The 16,607-nt window shown below is 42.2% G+C and overlaps 1 protein-coding gene across 6 annotated transcripts in view; it reads right to left on the reverse strand.

The window, feature by feature from the left end:
* trappc9 (trafficking protein particle complex subunit 9) overlaps positions 1 to 16,607 on the reverse strand; it is a 1,402,808-nt gene that overhangs the window by 302,531 nt on the left and 1,083,670 nt on the right. The window contains exon 22 of one of the 6 annotated variants that reach the window (XM_070892871.1): positions 6,644 to 7,191. The exons of 4 other annotated variants lie outside the window; for them this stretch is intronic. In XM_070892871.1, the coding sequence (XP_070748972.1) occupies positions 7,130 to 7,191 (62 nt within the window). In that variant the 3' untranslated portion in view covers positions 6,644 to 7,129. Of the gene's footprint in view, positions 1 to 6,643; positions 7,192 to 16,607 lie in introns of those variants that run through there. One more of the 6 variants, XR_011595734.1, reaches the window with a different exon arrangement.

A 16,607-nucleotide genomic window follows, 5' to 3' on the forward strand; every position in this document is an offset into this window, starting at 1 on the left:
ATGCTGCTCCTAACCCTGGCCGAAAGGCCACCCTCCTCCCGGTGTTGATTGCCGCTGTTGGCACTGGCTGAAAGGCCTCCCTCCTCCTGGTGCCGGTTGCCGCTGCTTGCCCTGGCCGAAAGGCCTCCCTCCTCTCTGTGCCGGTTGCCACTGCTAACCCTGATTGAAAGGCCTCCCTCCTCCCAGTGCCGGGTGGCGACCTTAATCCTGGCTGAAAGGCCTCCCACCCTCTCCTCTGCCCCACTCTTTCCTCTCCCTCTCTGCTGCTGCTGTCTGGGCCATGGAACTGCATCTGCTACGCTGATTCTCTTACCTGAACCAATTTTGTAAACTGCCTCGGAGGTTTTTCCAGAGTGGTCACATACGCCGTCCTAAGAAAAATTGGAGTAAATCGGAGCTGGCCAAACTTGTTTAAATGGCCAGAATTGACACAGGTGGCTGGTTACGCCCCCAATGAGGTAAAAAAAAACGTAGCCTAAAATAATCCGACCTAAGTGAATTAAGCTAATGCAGAAACTTTGGGAAACTTGGAGATTTGAACTTACTCAAAAAAAAACGGTGCACCCCAAAAAATCGGCGCAGATAATTGGGGAAAATTGAGTCCAAAGTATGCTGAGTTACTCCTTAAAAACATGCATCTTCTATAATATCATATGCTCGCTTTGTTTCAAAATTTTCACTTACACTTGTATTTGCCTCTAGATCTACTTTAAAATAATAGAATACTGAGCCCACAAAGCTCCAATGAGTTAAGTGAATATTCACCTGACAAATTAAAGTCCTGCACTTTAAAAAAAAACTAACACCAGCTATCATCATCATCATAGGCAGTCCCTCGAAATGAGGATGACTTGCTTCGATGCCAAAAAAGGATGAGTTCACAGGTGTTTCAATGAAGGACCTAATATTCCAGGTCCTGAACTACATATTGAAGTATGGAAGATTGCTGTGCGTGGATTTTTTTCCCACCACATGGGCTTGACAGAGCTAGGTCTTGGCCAGTGGCAAGGATTAACCAAGACGACTGGAGAACAGCTCTGCTGCACGGGCCTAGCGGCACACATATCGCAGTGTGGGCTGGCCTGTGCTACCTCTGGGCCCTCGCCTCTTCTGGCCCTGAACTCACGCCTCTCCTGGGCCCTTATCACGTCCCACTACAATCTCTCGTCGCTCACCAGGTATCATCATCATCATAGGTGGTCCCTCGAACGAGGATGACTTGCTTCCACAAGAGTTCACAGATGGTTCAATGAAGGACCCGATGTTCCAGTCCTGAACTCCAATTGGGGGGGCGTGGGTGGAAGATGCCTGTGCGTGGATTTTTTTACCGTGTGGTGACTGTTGCACATCAGACACCACACAGGCTCGACAGGGTCAAGTGCCAGTGGCAAGGGTTAAACCAGGACGACTGGAGATCTGCTCTGCTGCATGGACCTACTGTGCACACATATCGCAGTGTGGGCTGGCCCGTGCTGCCCCTGGGCCCTTCTGGGCCCCGTACCCTCATTCACCGCACCTTCGCGCACGATGTTCCAGGGCCCAGCGCTCCAGCTCTATTTATAGCCCCGACCTGCGGTGGTGTTCTCACACAGGTCGGGCAGATGTCCACAGACATAGACACACACACAGACATACACTCCCAGGCATCACAGTACTGCTGAACAACTGTTCTCTTCCCATTGGAACTATGTTGCAATCAAATCCTTTGAAGAGTCAAAAGTCATGGTCTACCACTGCCTAAAGGCTAGTGAAGACATTAGATATAATTCAAAATTAATTTATCTGAAAGAAGTACCATTGTATCAAGCAGCCAGTTAAGATTTTTTATTAAGTTAGTATCCATTACTCTTTTCTGTGTCCCAACACTATTTTGAATGGAACAAGTTGAATTATCAGTATAAGGTCCTGCCTGATTTGAGAGCTGCTTTGATGCTGATGTTGCGCAATCCCTTTTCAAACAATATACTTAGTTTCAGACCCGTGTCATAAATTCAGAATCACCATTCAATGGTAATTTATGTGCAATAGAAATTAAATTAACCGACAAGATATTCCTTCGGTTTCAGATTTTAAAATAGGGTCTTCAAAAGCACATTGGACATTGATATACTGCAACCACAAGTGGCTTCATCATGATCTTCCATTGAACTAAACATTTTGGTGACTCTTTTTATGCAGTTTAAACATCACACATAATATTAATAAATCCATGCCTGTAAGCATGAGGAATACAGTTTATAATATATGCAAGGCTCTTAATTCCCACAGCTCTACTGAGAAACTGCAAAATAATTCCCTTATTGAACCATGTGAATTGTGTGATTGTTCTGTAGTGATAAGTAGTATCTCAGTTTTCAATTGATGCAATTCCAGCTAGCATTTTAATTATTACTACTGTTTTTATTTAATTGAAACCATGGTATGTAATAAGCATGAATATGTATATATTCTGGAAAAGGTATTGAAAGAAGTGAGAGTATAAAGCTATAATTTTAATGTTCAGAGAGCATCCATAAAGTCTTGCTTTGGTTTCATAATTTAATGATACAATCTGAACAAAATTACAACCTTATTATTCACATCCAACCTTCCATAATTCTGTCAGTATATTCTGTGATGGAAAATATATTTACAACACTGACCTCAACCAAAAAGAAAAGCTTAGCGAGTGAACAACACACCTCTGGAAACTGGGTTCATGCAATTGAAATATCATCTCAACTGCCTATGAGGTTAGGCAGGCTCAACCTAGTTCCGAGTGTATTCAGGCCCACCACATTCAGAGATACCAACAATAAGAACATGAAAACATAAGATTTTTCAGGGATTGGAAATGTCGCTGACCTCGAATAAAGCCGCCCACAAAGATCTAGCAATCTCTATGGCGTCGATTTCACCTCTTCTGACGCCATTTGAATCTGACGCCAAGTCGAGGGGATCTCCAGCGTCCAGCAACAGTGCTGTCATCAAGCAACCAATCACATTGAAGAATTCTCATCGACAGCAAATCAGGAAGTAAAATGCACTGATTTTCCATCACTTTTTAAAATCATTTTACAGAGTGCAAAATAAAGATTGGCACATACACATGGAATTAAGGTAGAAGCTGAAATATCATAAACAAACAAAAAAAACACGTTAAAAAAATTGAATTTTTATCATAATGGAAAAAGGTGCCATTCACAAATATACAATTAGTTTTTCAGGGCCAGAATGATTGTTCAGCAGTTATGACTCAGTATGCCATTAAAAACCCAGTTATACCTCATTCAGGGGATTTTTAAGAGTGATATTCCAGCGTAAAAGTGCAAGTTCTCGTCAATTTGGTGATTTCAATTGTTTGCCGGCTGTGGGGAGTTCAACAGCATGCCTTGTGAAGGAGCAGGAAATGACTGACAGCAACGTTTGGATTTCTGCGTTTAACTGCGCATGTGTGCACTCCAGAAATTGCTGTCAGATTCACAGTTGTAATGACAATCAACACCGACAGTTTTGCCGTCATTACAAGCGCAAATTCTGGGCCGTTATTTTCCCTAGTATTGATATGCCTCATATTGATGAGGACAAAAATTCACCAAATAAAACCTTTAAAGTGTATAAAAATAACAATCCTTAGCTAACTTTATTACCCCTCCCAGTGCATTTCTCCTTACAACAAAGAAAGGTAAATCAGATATATAAATGATCAGCAGAATTTGCTCTCTTTTCTATTGATCCCAAAAGATATTAAAAAAGATGCTTTAAAAAGACACCATCTTGAGGGTCACATTAAATTCCTGTCCATTTAAAGGTCTACTGTCTGCATGAAAAGTCATTTGGCAAACTTTGCTATTTGTTTAGAGAGGGAGAAAAAAAACAGGCATAATTTTTATGACGACACTGCATGCAAATAGAGATGCCACATTTCCACATGATTTATAAACCATCCATATGTTTATGCACAACAGAGGTCCAGCAAACACGTTTTCAAGAAGATGTTGCTCCTTTTAAAAAGTCATTTGATACAGGATGCTGAAACAGACAGTGGTACAAGCTAGCAAGAATTCAGGAAGAAATGAAAGGCAAGACACAGCTACACAGAATCACATATGGAACAATAAATATATTACAATAAAAAAATTAGGCACAGAAATATTATTGAGCAAATACTGTTTGTGTTGACCAGCTTGCTAACATAGGCTTTAGTTGATCATCTCTTTCCAGGTGAAATGAACATTTGGTTGACTATCTTTATGAACAATGGTCAGCACAGGTTAATTGAACATAGGTTAATTGCTTAAAAGCCGACACAGACACTGTGTAATTTGATAAATTCTGATGTGTATCAATACTGTCCAAGTTCCTCATGTTTATTGAATAATCGAGATATCAGTATGAAAACAGCAGCGGATGAAGTCCGCAGTTGGGACTGAAAGACAAATCAGCAGTGTAAGACTAGGACTGCTTGTGCCTACAGCAAAAAATGTAGTCTACTGTTAGACACACAGCTCCATATTCATGATTGACTTGTGAAAATGTTGCGGTTTTCGTCAGTTAACGATTGTTTTAGCAACACTACTTGAGTATGGAGTCTATTATTTTATAGGCACATTTAATATCCATGATTAAACTGTTATTAAAATTTCAAGAATCGAAAAGCAGATTTTTAACTTATAAAAATAATTTCCCCCATTCTAGCTGGATGCAAGAAAGCATTACTTTGTATAAAACAGATGGATAAAGTAGGGGTGTTTACATGCTGAAAAATAGCCCTTCATCATATATATACTTTCTACTCAATTCACTCTCGATATGGTCACACCGATTTTAAAAATCTGGACTTTCTTGTATTCAGGCAAGTTAAGCAAGAGAAAGTGAGCCAGAAATAAAACATGGTTTTGTTTAACTATATCAAAATCTTTAAAGATAAATTGCAATTTTACTTCTGTTTAGAGGGTCAATATTTGAATGAATACTACTAAAATGATTTTTTCCAATGGGGTTTTTGAGGTTTTGAACATTTTAAAATATTTTCAAAAAAGAAACATGCAGAAAGATCTTTGTGGCTGAAATGGAGAAGGTTTGCTCAGGGTTCCTTTGAGTAAACAATGCCAGCAACACTCAGTATGCAAAGCTGCTTCCCTGCCTGCCTGAAGTAAGTAGAACAAATAATATGGAACTGCTAAGCACAGGGTGATAATGGTGGCAGGCAAAGCAGCAAGTGCCTCCTGGCACTTTCACTGCACAGTCTTCCTCTTTCCAGATGGATTAATTTTTAACGACAAGTTGCTTTTCCTTTTCCAACGGGGAGAGAATAAGGAATGTTTTCCAAAAATAGCCCAGCTTGTCAGAATCATTAACTGTCACACAGCCTGACATCAAAGATAATTTCATCAAAGTGCAGAGAAATTCAGTCAGAATAAGAATTACCTTGTGCAGTATTAGATAAAGATTAAACTGAGGAGAATAATTAGAGAGAAATTTATTAAGCAATCCATGCTGAAAATTACCATTTTAAATTGTATAATGATTAGAAAGATTGCATTTCTGCAGTTGAAATATTGCACTCAATTTCTTCTACTAATCCTTTAGAAAACAAAATCTTGGCTCAATTTCTGAAAGCTTTTTTTCCCAAAACAAATAGTTATCTTATCAATTTTTGATTCTCGTCATGGCAGGGAAAATTTTACGGTGCAAATAACAGCAAACACTTTGCCATGTTCTGAAACTACTTCTCGTCATGAATATGTTAAAAGCTTTCCGTGCTAATTTTAGACTCCTCTGTTACAACATCTTCGCAGTTTTCTATAACCCTTTCAGTCCTAGTTCTCATAACATACACATGTATTACTATTACCCAATATTTTAACAATGGGAACATTAGCACACTGGCAGCTATATAAAGGACATGTCAGTAATTTACAAATATTTGTAATTTTTATTTCTGCAAAGTAGTTTTAAGGCACCATTGGATCATAGAAACCTTTATATTGTTGTAAAAGTGCTATATTTATTTTTAAGGAGTGTTGCTTAGTTTAGAAACCTTTGAAGGATGGGATGGTCAAGACAAAAAGACAAAAGACAAAAAAAACACTGGATAGATCAAACATGCATTGTCCATTTGTCTATACCAATCTAGTTTGATATTTAAATAGAATCCATTACATGCTGGATGTTCAGTCAGCCTTGTTTGGAAGTTTTTTCTCCAGAATGAAGCTATAATGCAAATAGTGAAAGTCCATAGTCTTCCATTTATTTCTTGTTTCGACTGCCATTCAGTAAAATGCAAAGAAATAAATTGATGCAATCTTGCTTTGTGCAGAGGTGAAAATAGTCTTTGGATTTGACAAGTTTCTTTAGGAATCACTTAGTATTGCCATATCTTTTATTAATGCGGCAGTGCTTGATAATATTTCCTCTATGTAGAAGAGGAAATGGAAGAATCCAGCTCTATAATAAAAACGATACTACTCTCACCATCTGTTTGGAAAATATTTTACCTTTAGCAACAGATTGATGGATGGTTTGTGTACTCTCACTGCTGACCTCCCTCTTTGCCTGCAATTTTCTGGCAATCGCAAAACAGATCCAGCAGATGCTGGTGGCGGTGGGGACAGGGTGAAGAGTACATAAACACATTGCTGAAATATACTATAAAAAGATATGTTTCTTTCATGTCATTTCTGCATTGTATTGTAGGAAAGATGACATCATTGTGCCCTAGGTAATTTTGCTTTGGAGCTAACCTATACAACTTCAAACAAAATTTAAATCCCTATCGTGGTCACTCACTTTTAAAAAAAATTTCAAGAAATCTTTTTGCAAACCATTTACATCTTTAACATAATTACAACTCTATTTTAATGTGTCAAAAAACAATCTTTTACATTTTCTGCCTGAGATACGACAGTTATCATAGAATTATACAGCACAGATGGAGGCCATTCAGACCATCGTGTCTGTGCTAGCTCGTTGAAAGAACTATCCAATTAGTCCCACTCCCCTGCTCTTTCCCCATAGTCCTGAAAAGATTTCCTTTTCAAGCATATATCCAATTACCGACTGAAAGTTACTATTGAATCTGCTACCATCCACTATTCAGGCAGTGCATTTCAGATCATAAAATCTTGCTGCGTAAAAACAATTCTCCTCATCTCTCCTTTTGTCTTTTGGCAATTATCTTCAGTATGTGCCCTCTGGATACCGATCCTCCTGCAGTGGAAACAGTTTCTCTTTATTTACTCGATCAAAATGCTTCATGGTTTTGAATACCTCTATTACATTCCCGCTTAACCGTCTCTGCTCCAATGAGAACAACTCCAACTTCTCCAGTCTCTCCACATTAGTGAGATCCCTCATCATTGGTATAATAATGGTAAATCATCCTCTGCACCCTCTCCAAGGTCGACATCCTTCCTAAAGTGTGATGCCTAGATTTGGACACAATATGCCAGCTGAGGCCAAACCAGTGATTGATAAAGGTTCAGCATAACTTCCTTTTTTTAAACTCTATGCTTCTATTTATAAAGGCAAGGATCCCAAATGCTTTTTAACAGCCTCCTCAACTTGTCTCCCACCGTTTTATAATTTCACCAAGTATTTTTGTTCCATTTATTCCTTTAGATTTAATTATACGAGGATGACCATATGTTTTCCAGCGACAGTCCCCGGACAAACAATGTTCCCGGGAAGAAACACCGGTTCACAAAACTCGTCCCCGAAGTGTACCCCTGACAGTGAGTGTACCCATGCTGAGCTGAGAGTTTGCAGCTCTCAGGCTAAATTAAACAACAACTTGTACAATGGCCACAGTGATTCACTGCGCATGTGCGAAGGGGCGGGCTTTCTGCACATGTGCCGTTTGTTGTTTGAGTTTCTGGACGGGCTCGTGCTACTGGATTGTTGGTGCCCGAAGTGCCCGGGAGCACGGCAACTGGAGCAGTTGAAGGAGAGGCTGTGTAGGAGGGCCCGGTCACAGTCACCGAGGGAAGGGAGGGATGGTGGGCTAAACCTAGAAACTCAGTAGGGAGTGGCAGTTGTGACTTCAGTCTCTGGTGGGGGATGGGGAAGGGGGGATAGGAGTTTGGTGTCTTATTGCGCTTCAATAGCGCAACGTTACATCCATGGTAATTGTATGCCCATTTGTTCTGCATTTGTACTGTATATAATAATGGGAAATGTGGAAATGGCTGAGACCTTAAACAATTATTTGGCTTCGGTATTCACAGTGGAAGACACAAAAACCATGCCAAAAATTGCTGGTCACGGGAATGTGGGAAGGGAGGACCTTGAGACAATCACTATCACGAGGGGGGTAGTGCTGGACAGGCTAATGGAACTCAAGATAGACAAGTCCCCTGGTCCTGATGAAATGCATCCCAGGGTATTAAAAGAGATGGCAGAAGTTATAGCAGATGCATTCGTTATAATCTACCAAAATTCTCTGGACTCTGGGGAGGTACCAGCAGATTGGAAAACAGCTAATGTAACGCCTCTGTTTAAAAAAGGGGGCAGACAAAAGGCAGGTAACTTTCAGCCAGTTAGTTTAACAGCTGTAGTGGGGAAAATGCTTGAAACTATCATTAAGGAAGCAATAGCAGGACATCTAGATAGGAATAGTGCAATCAAGCAGATGCAGCATGGATTCATGAAGGGGAAATGATGTTTGACTAATTTACTGGAATTCTTTGAGGATATAACGAGCATGGTGGATAGAGGTGTACCGATGGATGTGGTGTATTTAGATTTCCAAAAGGCATTTGATAAGGTGCCACACAAAAGGTTACTGCACGAGATAAAGGTACTTTGGAGTCAGAGGAAATGTATTAGCATGGATCAAGAATTGGCTGGCTAACAGAAAGCAGAGAGTCGGGATAAATTGGTCCTTTTCGGGTTGGATATCAGTGATTAGTGGTGTGCCACAGGGATCGGTGCTGGGACCACAACTGTTTACAATATACATAGATGACCTGGAAGAGGGGACAGAATGTAGTGTAACAAAATTTGCAGATGACACAAAGATTAGTGGAAAAGCGGGTTGTGTGGAGGACACAGAGAGGCTGCAAAGAGATTTAGATAGGTTAAGCGAATGGACTAAGGTTTGGCAGATGGAATACAATGTCGGAAAGTGTGAGGTCATCCACCTTGGGAAAAAAAAACAGTAAAAGGGAATATTATTTGAATGGGGAGAAATTACAACATGCTGCGGTGCAGAGGGACCTGGGGGTCCTTGTGCATGAATCCCAAAAAGTTAGTTTGCAGGTGCAGCAGGTAATCAGAAAGGCGAATGGAATGTTGGCCTTCATTGTGAGGGGGATGGAGTACAAAAGCAGGGAGGTCCTTCTGCAACTGTATGGGGTATTGGTGAGGCTGCACCTGGAGTACTGCGTGCAGTTTTGGTCACCTCACTTAAGGAAGGATATACTGGCTTTGGAGGGGGTGCAGAGACGATTCACTAGGCTGATTCCGGAGATGAGGGGGTTACCTTCTGATGATTGATTGAGTAGACTGGGTCTTTACTCGTTGGAGTTCAGAAGGATGAGGGGTGATCTTATAGAAACATTTAAAATAATGAAAGGGATAGACAAGATAGAGGCAGAGAGGTTGTTTCCACTGGTCGGGGAGACTAGAACGAGGGGGCACAGCCTCAAAATACGGGGGAGCCAAATTTAAAACCGAGTTGAGAAGGAATTTCTTCTCCCAGAGGGTTGTGAATCTGTGGAATTCTCTGCCAAGGAAGCAGTTGAGGCTAGCTCATTGAATGTATTCAAGTCACAGATAGATAGATTTTTAACCAATAAGGGAATTAAGGGTTATGGGGAGTGGGCGGGTAAGTGGAGCTGAGTCCACGGCCAGATCAGCCATGATCTTGTTGAATGGCGGAGCAGGCTCGAGGGGCTAGATGGCCTACTCCTGTTCCTAATTCTTATGTTCTTATGTTCTTGTGTTCTTATATGTTATATATGCCACTGTTAAAATATATGCTGCTAAAAAATGTTGCCTAGCTACGCTACGCAACCTACATTTCCCATCCCGGCTGCTTTGTTGTGCTTTTTTTTTTACGACATAAATTTTCTTATGATAACATAAGAATGAGGAGCAGGTGTAGGCCATACGTCCCCTTGGGCCTGCTCTGTTATTGAATAAGATCTTCGACCTCAATTCTAATTTCCCGCCCAATCCCATATCCCTCGATTCCTCGAGAATCCAAAAATCTAACTATCTCAGCCTTATATATATTCAATGACTCAGCATCCACAGCCTTTGGGGCAAAGAATTCCAAAGATTCACAACCCTCTGAGTGAAGAAATTCCTCATCTCAGTCTCAAAAGTCTGACTGACGCCTTATCCTGAGACTATACCCCCAAGTTCTGGACTCTCCAGCCAGGAGAAACAATCTCTCGGCATTTATCCTGTCAATCCTCAGAATCCTATCTCTTACAATGAGATTACCTCTCATTTTTGTAAAATCCAGAGAGTATAGGCACAGTCTACTCAATCTCTCCACATAAGACAACCCTTTCATCACAGGGATCAATCCACTGAACCTTCGTTGCACTGCCACTAAGGCAAGTATATCCTTCCTATCTAATCGTAGCCAGAAAATCTCCTGCAATGGCTTCTCTTACCACTCTCGCATCGTTACCTCTGGTGTCCCCCAAGGATCTATCCTTGGACCCCTCCTATTTCTCATCTATATGCTGGCGATATCATCCGAAAACACGGAATCAGTTTCCACATGTATGCTGACGACACCCAGCTCTACCTCCACAACTCTCGAATCCTCCACAGTCTCTAAATTGTCAGACTGCTTGTCCGACATCCAGTACTGGATGAGCAGAAATTTTCTCCAATTAAATATTGGGAAGACCGAAGTTATTGTCTTGGGTCCCCGCTACAAACTGCGTTCCCTAGCCACTGACTTCATCCCTCTCCCGAGTAGCTATCTGAGGCTAAACCTGACTGTTCGCAATCTAGGTGTCATATTTGACCCAGAAATTAGCTTCCAGCCACATATCCGCGGCATAACTAAAAACACCTATCTTTATCTCCGTAACATTGCCCGCCTCCGCCAGTGCCTCAGTTCATCTGCTACTGAAACCCTCATTGCCTTTGTTACCTCGAGACTTGACGCACTCCTAGCTGGCCTCTCACATTCTACCCTACGGAAACTTGAGGTCATCCAAAGCTCAGCAGCCTGTGTCCTAAGTCGCACCAAGTCCCAATCACCCATCACCCTGTGCTCTCTGACCTACATTGGCTCCCGGTTAAGCAATGCCTTGATTTCAAAATTCTCATCCTTGTTTATAAATCCACCATGGCCTTGCCCCTCCCTATCTCTGTAATCTCTCTCAGCCTCACAACCCCATGCAATGTCTGCGTTCCTCAAATTCTGCCATCTTGAGCATGCCTGAGTATAACAGCTCAATCATTGGTGGCCGTGCCTTCAGCTGCCTGCTAAACCTCCCTCCCTAAACCTCTCCGCCTCTATACCTCTCTTTCCTCCTTTAAGACGCTCCTTAAAACCTATCTAATTTGCTTTTATGTGGCTCAGTCAAATTTATTTGTTTTGTCTTACAATACTGCTGTGAAGCGCCTTGAGATGTTTTACTATGTTAAAAGCGCTATATAAATAAAAATTGTTGTTGTAGATAAAGAGAACAAAACTGCACAGTACTCCAGGTGGGGTCTCACCAAAGCCTTGTACAATTACAGCAAAACTTCCTTACTCTTGTACTCCATCCCCCTTGCAACAAATCCCCCTTGGTGGATTTATAATTGCTTTCTGCATCTGCATGCTACCTCTGTGTTTCTTATACGAGGACACCTAAATCTTTCTGAACACCAACATTTAATAATTTTGCACCATTTAAAAAATATTCTGTTTTCCTATTCTACCTACCAAAGCGAATAACCTCACATTTCCCTACATTATACTCCACCTGCCACCTTGTTGCGTACTCACTTAACCTGTCTATATCCCTTTTGTGTCCACCCCACAGTTTACTTTCCTACCTAGCTTTGTATCGTCAGCAAACTTGTATACATTATACTCTGTCCCTTCCTCTAAGCCATCATCCTTTCTTTCTCTTTTCATACTTTTAAAAGCTTTTATCCTTGACTATTGCTGCTAGTACATTAGTTAAAAGGCTCTAATTTGGAGATATTCCTCAAAGCACCTGGCTAGTTATATAATTTTGTCCCATTACAGTATTTTAAAATAAAGGCCGATTAGGGGCCAAAAAGGAGACCTACACATGGAGGGCATGGTTGAGGTACAAAATGAGTACTTTGCATCTTCTTTACCAAGGAAGAAGATGCTTCCAAAGTCATAGTGAAAGAGGAGGTAGTGGAGATACTGAATGGGATAAAAATTGATGAGAGATATTTGAAAGGCTGGCTGGATCTAAAATAGATAAGTCACCAGAACCTGATGGGATACATCTAAGATGCTGAGAGAAGTTAAGATGGAAATCGTGGTGGTACTGGCCATAATCTTCCAATCCTCCTTAGATACAGGAGTGGTGCCAAGAGGAGGAGAGAATTGCAAATGTTACACCCTTGCAACTACAGGCCAGTCAGTTTAACATTGGTAGTGGCGAAGCCTTTAGAAACGATAATCAGGGATAAAATTAACAATTACCTGGACAAGTGTGGATTAATTAAGGAAAGACGGCAAGGATTTCTTAAAGATAAATCGTGTTTAACTAACTTGATCGAGTTTTTTTTTTATTCGTTCATGGGATGTGGACGTCGCTGGCAAGACCGGCATTTGTAGTCCATCACTAATTGCCCTTGAGAACATGGTGCTGAGCCACCTCCTTGAACCGCTGCAGTCCGTGAGGTGAAGGTACTCCCACAGTGCTGTCAGTGAGGCAGTTCCAGAATTTTGACCCAGTGACGATGAAGGAACGGCGATATACTTTAGGATGGTGTGTGACTTAGAGGGAAACGTGGAGGTGGTGGTGTTCTCACGCACCTGCTGCCCTTGTCCTTCTAGGTGGTAGAGGTCGTGGGTATGGGAGCTGCTGCCGAAGAAGCCTTGGCGAGTTGCTGCAGTGCATCTTGTAAATGGTACACACTGCAGTCACGGTACGTCGGTGATGGAAAGAGTGAGTGTTTAAAGTGTTGGATGGGGTGCCAATCAAGTGGGCTGCTTTGTCCTGGATGCTGTTGAGCTTCTTGACTGTTGTTGGAGCTGCACTCATCCAGGCAACAGAGAGGATTGATGAAGGCAATGCGGTTGACATGGACTTCCAAAAGCGTTTGTTAAAGTGCCACATAATAGACTTGTCAGCAAAGTTGAAGCCCATGGAATAAAAGGGACACAGAGTGGCAGCGTGGATACGAAATTGGCTCATTGACAGGAAACAGAGAGTAGTGGTGAACGGTTGGGTTGCTTTTCAGACTGGAGGAAGGTATATAGTGGTGTTCCCCAGGGGTTGGTACTAAAACCACTGCTTTTTTTAATATATATTGATGATTTGGACATGGGTGTGCAGGGCACATTTTCAAAATTTGCAGATGACACAAAACTTGGAAGTATAGTGAACAGTGAGGAGGATAGCAATAAGACTTCAAGAAGTCATTGAAAGGCTGGTGAAATGGGCGGACATGCGGCAGATGAAATTTAATGCAGAAAAGTGCAAAGTGATACATTTTGGTAGGAAGAATGAAAAGAGGCAATATAAACTAAAGGGTACAATCCTAAAGGTGGTGCATGAACAGAGAAACCTGGGGGCATATTTGCATAAATTCTTGAAGGTGGCAGGGCAGGTTGAGAAAGCGGTTATAAAAGCACACAGGATCCTGGGCTTCATAAATAGAGGCATTGAATACAAAAGGAAGTTATGATGCACCTTAATAAAGCACTGGTTCGGTCTCCACTGGAGTATTGTGTTCAATTCTGGGCACCGAACTTTAGGAAGGACGTGAAAGCCTTCAAGAGGGTGCAGGAAAGATTTACGAGATGGTTCCAGGCATGAGGAACTTCATTTATGTGAATAGAATAAAGAAGCTGGAGTTGTTCTCCATGGCGCAGAGATAGTTGAGAGGAGATCTGATAGAGGTGTTCATGATGGGTCTAGACAGAGTAGATAGGGAGAAACTATTTCCATTGGCGGAAGGGGCGAGAACCAGAGGGCACAAATTTAAGGTGACTGGTAAAAGAATCAAAGGTGACACGAGGAAAAACATTTTTACGCAGCGAGTGGTTAGGATCTGGAGTGCACTGCCTGAAAGGGTGGTGGAGGCAGACTCAATCATGGCTTTCAAAAGGGAATTGGATAAGTACCTGAACGAAAACAATTTGCAGGGCTACGGGAAAAGGGCAGGGGAGTGAGACTAGCTTAAGTGCTCTTGCAGAGAGCTGGCACAGGCTAGACGGGCCGAATGGCCTACGTCTGTGCTGTAACCATTCCATGATTCTAACTCTGTTCATTAATAATACATTTTATGGCTGGAACCATTTCACTAATGTATCAGTACAAGTGTGGATGGGAAAGCTTCCTCTGCATCACTGACCAGACCGTTTGAAAAACAGCAAGTAAATAAGCAGGCCTCAAAATTTGCGTTTTTTTTCCCGCATTGGACCAGGGCGATCCGCTTTTTGTCGATATTTTCAAAACGCCATTCTTAAGGTTTGGGGAATTTTGAGCAATTAATTTTAAAGAACAAAAAAGCACTTTTAATGTGCATTAGGCTGGGGAAATTCTAGCCCATGGATTTTTAAGAAATAGCACCATTTTATTATTTTTTTTTCCAAGATGTGGGCATCGCTGGCAAGGCCTGCATTTATTGCCCATTCCTAATTGCCCTTGAGAAGGTAGTGATGAGCTGCCTTTTTGACCTTTGTGCTAGGTATGACTCCAGCCAGTGGCGAGTTTACCCCTGATTTCCATTGACTTAAATTCCATTGGGTCCTTGATGCCACACTCAGTCAAATGCTGCTTTGATGTCAAGGGCAGTCACTCTCACCTCACCTGTGGAATTTAGCTCTTTTGTCCATGTTTAGACCAAGGCAGTAATGAGATCTGGAGCCATGTGGTCTTAGCGGAACCCAAACTGAGCAGGTTATTGGTGAGTAAATGACGCCCGATAGCACCGTCGACAACACCTTCCATCAGTTTGCTGATGATTGAGAGTAGACTGATGGGGAAGTAATTGGCTGGGTTGGATTTGTCCTGCTTTTTGTGGATAGGACATACCTGAGCAGTTTTCCACATTAGTGGGTAGATGCCATTGCTGTAGCTGTACTGGAACAGCTTAGCTAGAGGCGTGGCTAGTGCTGGAGCACAAGTCTTCAGCACAACAGCCAGGATGTTGTTGGAGCTGACAACCTTCGCTGTATCCAGTGCACTCAGTCGTTTCTTGATATCACCTGGAATGAATCAAATTGGCTGAAAATTGGCTTCTGTGATGCTGGGAATCTCCGAAGGAGGTCCATATGGATCATCCACTCGGCACTTTTGGGTGAAGATGGTTACAAACACTTCAGCCTTGTCTTTTGCACTCGAGTGCTGGGCCCTGCCATCATTGAGAATGGGGATGTTCATCGAGCCTCTTCTTCGTGTTGGTTGTTTAACTGTCCACCACTATTCACGACTGGATGTGCCAGAACTGCAGAGCTTTGATCTGATCCGTTGATTGTGAGATCACTTCGCTCTGTCTATAGCATGCTGCTTCTGCTATTTAGCATGCATGTAGTCCTGTGTTGCAGCTTCCCCAGGTTAATACCTCATTTTTTGTTCGGCCTGCTGCTGCTCCTGGCATGTTCTTTTGCATTCCTCATTGAACCAGGGTTGGTCCCCTGGCTTGGTGGTAATGGTAGAGTGAGGGATATTGCCAGGCCATGAGGTTACAAATTGTGGTGGAATACAATTCTGCCGCTGCTGATGGCCCATAACACCTCATGGATGCCCAGTTTTGAGCTGCGAGATCTGTTCTGAATCTATCCCAATTAGCACGGTGGTATTGCTACACAACATGATGGAGTGTGTCCTGTAAAGACAGGACTTCGTCTCCACAAGGACTGTGCGGTCACCACTGCTACCAATACTGTCATGGACAGATCTGCAACAGGTAGATTGGCAAGGATGAGGTCAAGTAAGTTTTTCCCTTGTGTAGGTTCTCCCATCACCTGCCGCAGGCCCAGTCTGGCAGCTATGTCCTTCAGGATTCAGCCAGTGCTCGATCAGTAGTGGTGCTACTGAGCCACTCTTCGTGATAGACATTGAAGTCTCCCACCCAATGTACATTCTGTGCCCTTGCTACCCTCAGTGCTTCTTCCAAGTGCTGTTCAGTATAGATGAGTACTGATTCATCAGCTGAGGGAGGGCGATAGGTGGTAAACAGCAGGAGTTTTCCTTGCCCATGCTTGACCTGAATCCATGAGACTTCATGGGGTCCGGAGTCAATGTTGAAGACTCCCAGTGCCACTCCCCCCTCGATTGTATAAAAGACTTACATTTATATAGTACCTTTCACGACCACCAGGCATCTCAAAGCGCTTAACAGCCAATGAAGTACTTTTGGAGTGTAGTCACTATTGTAATGTGGGAAACACGGCAGCCAGTTTGTGCACAGCAACTCCCACAAACAGCAATGTGATAATGACCAGATAAACTGTT

The sequence above is a fragment of the Pristiophorus japonicus genome, chromosome 1, assembly GCF_044704955.1.
Source record: "Pristiophorus japonicus isolate sPriJap1 chromosome 1, sPriJap1.hap1, whole genome shotgun sequence".
NCBI classification, from domain to species: domain Eukaryota; kingdom Metazoa; phylum Chordata; class Chondrichthyes; family Pristiophoridae; genus Pristiophorus; species Pristiophorus japonicus.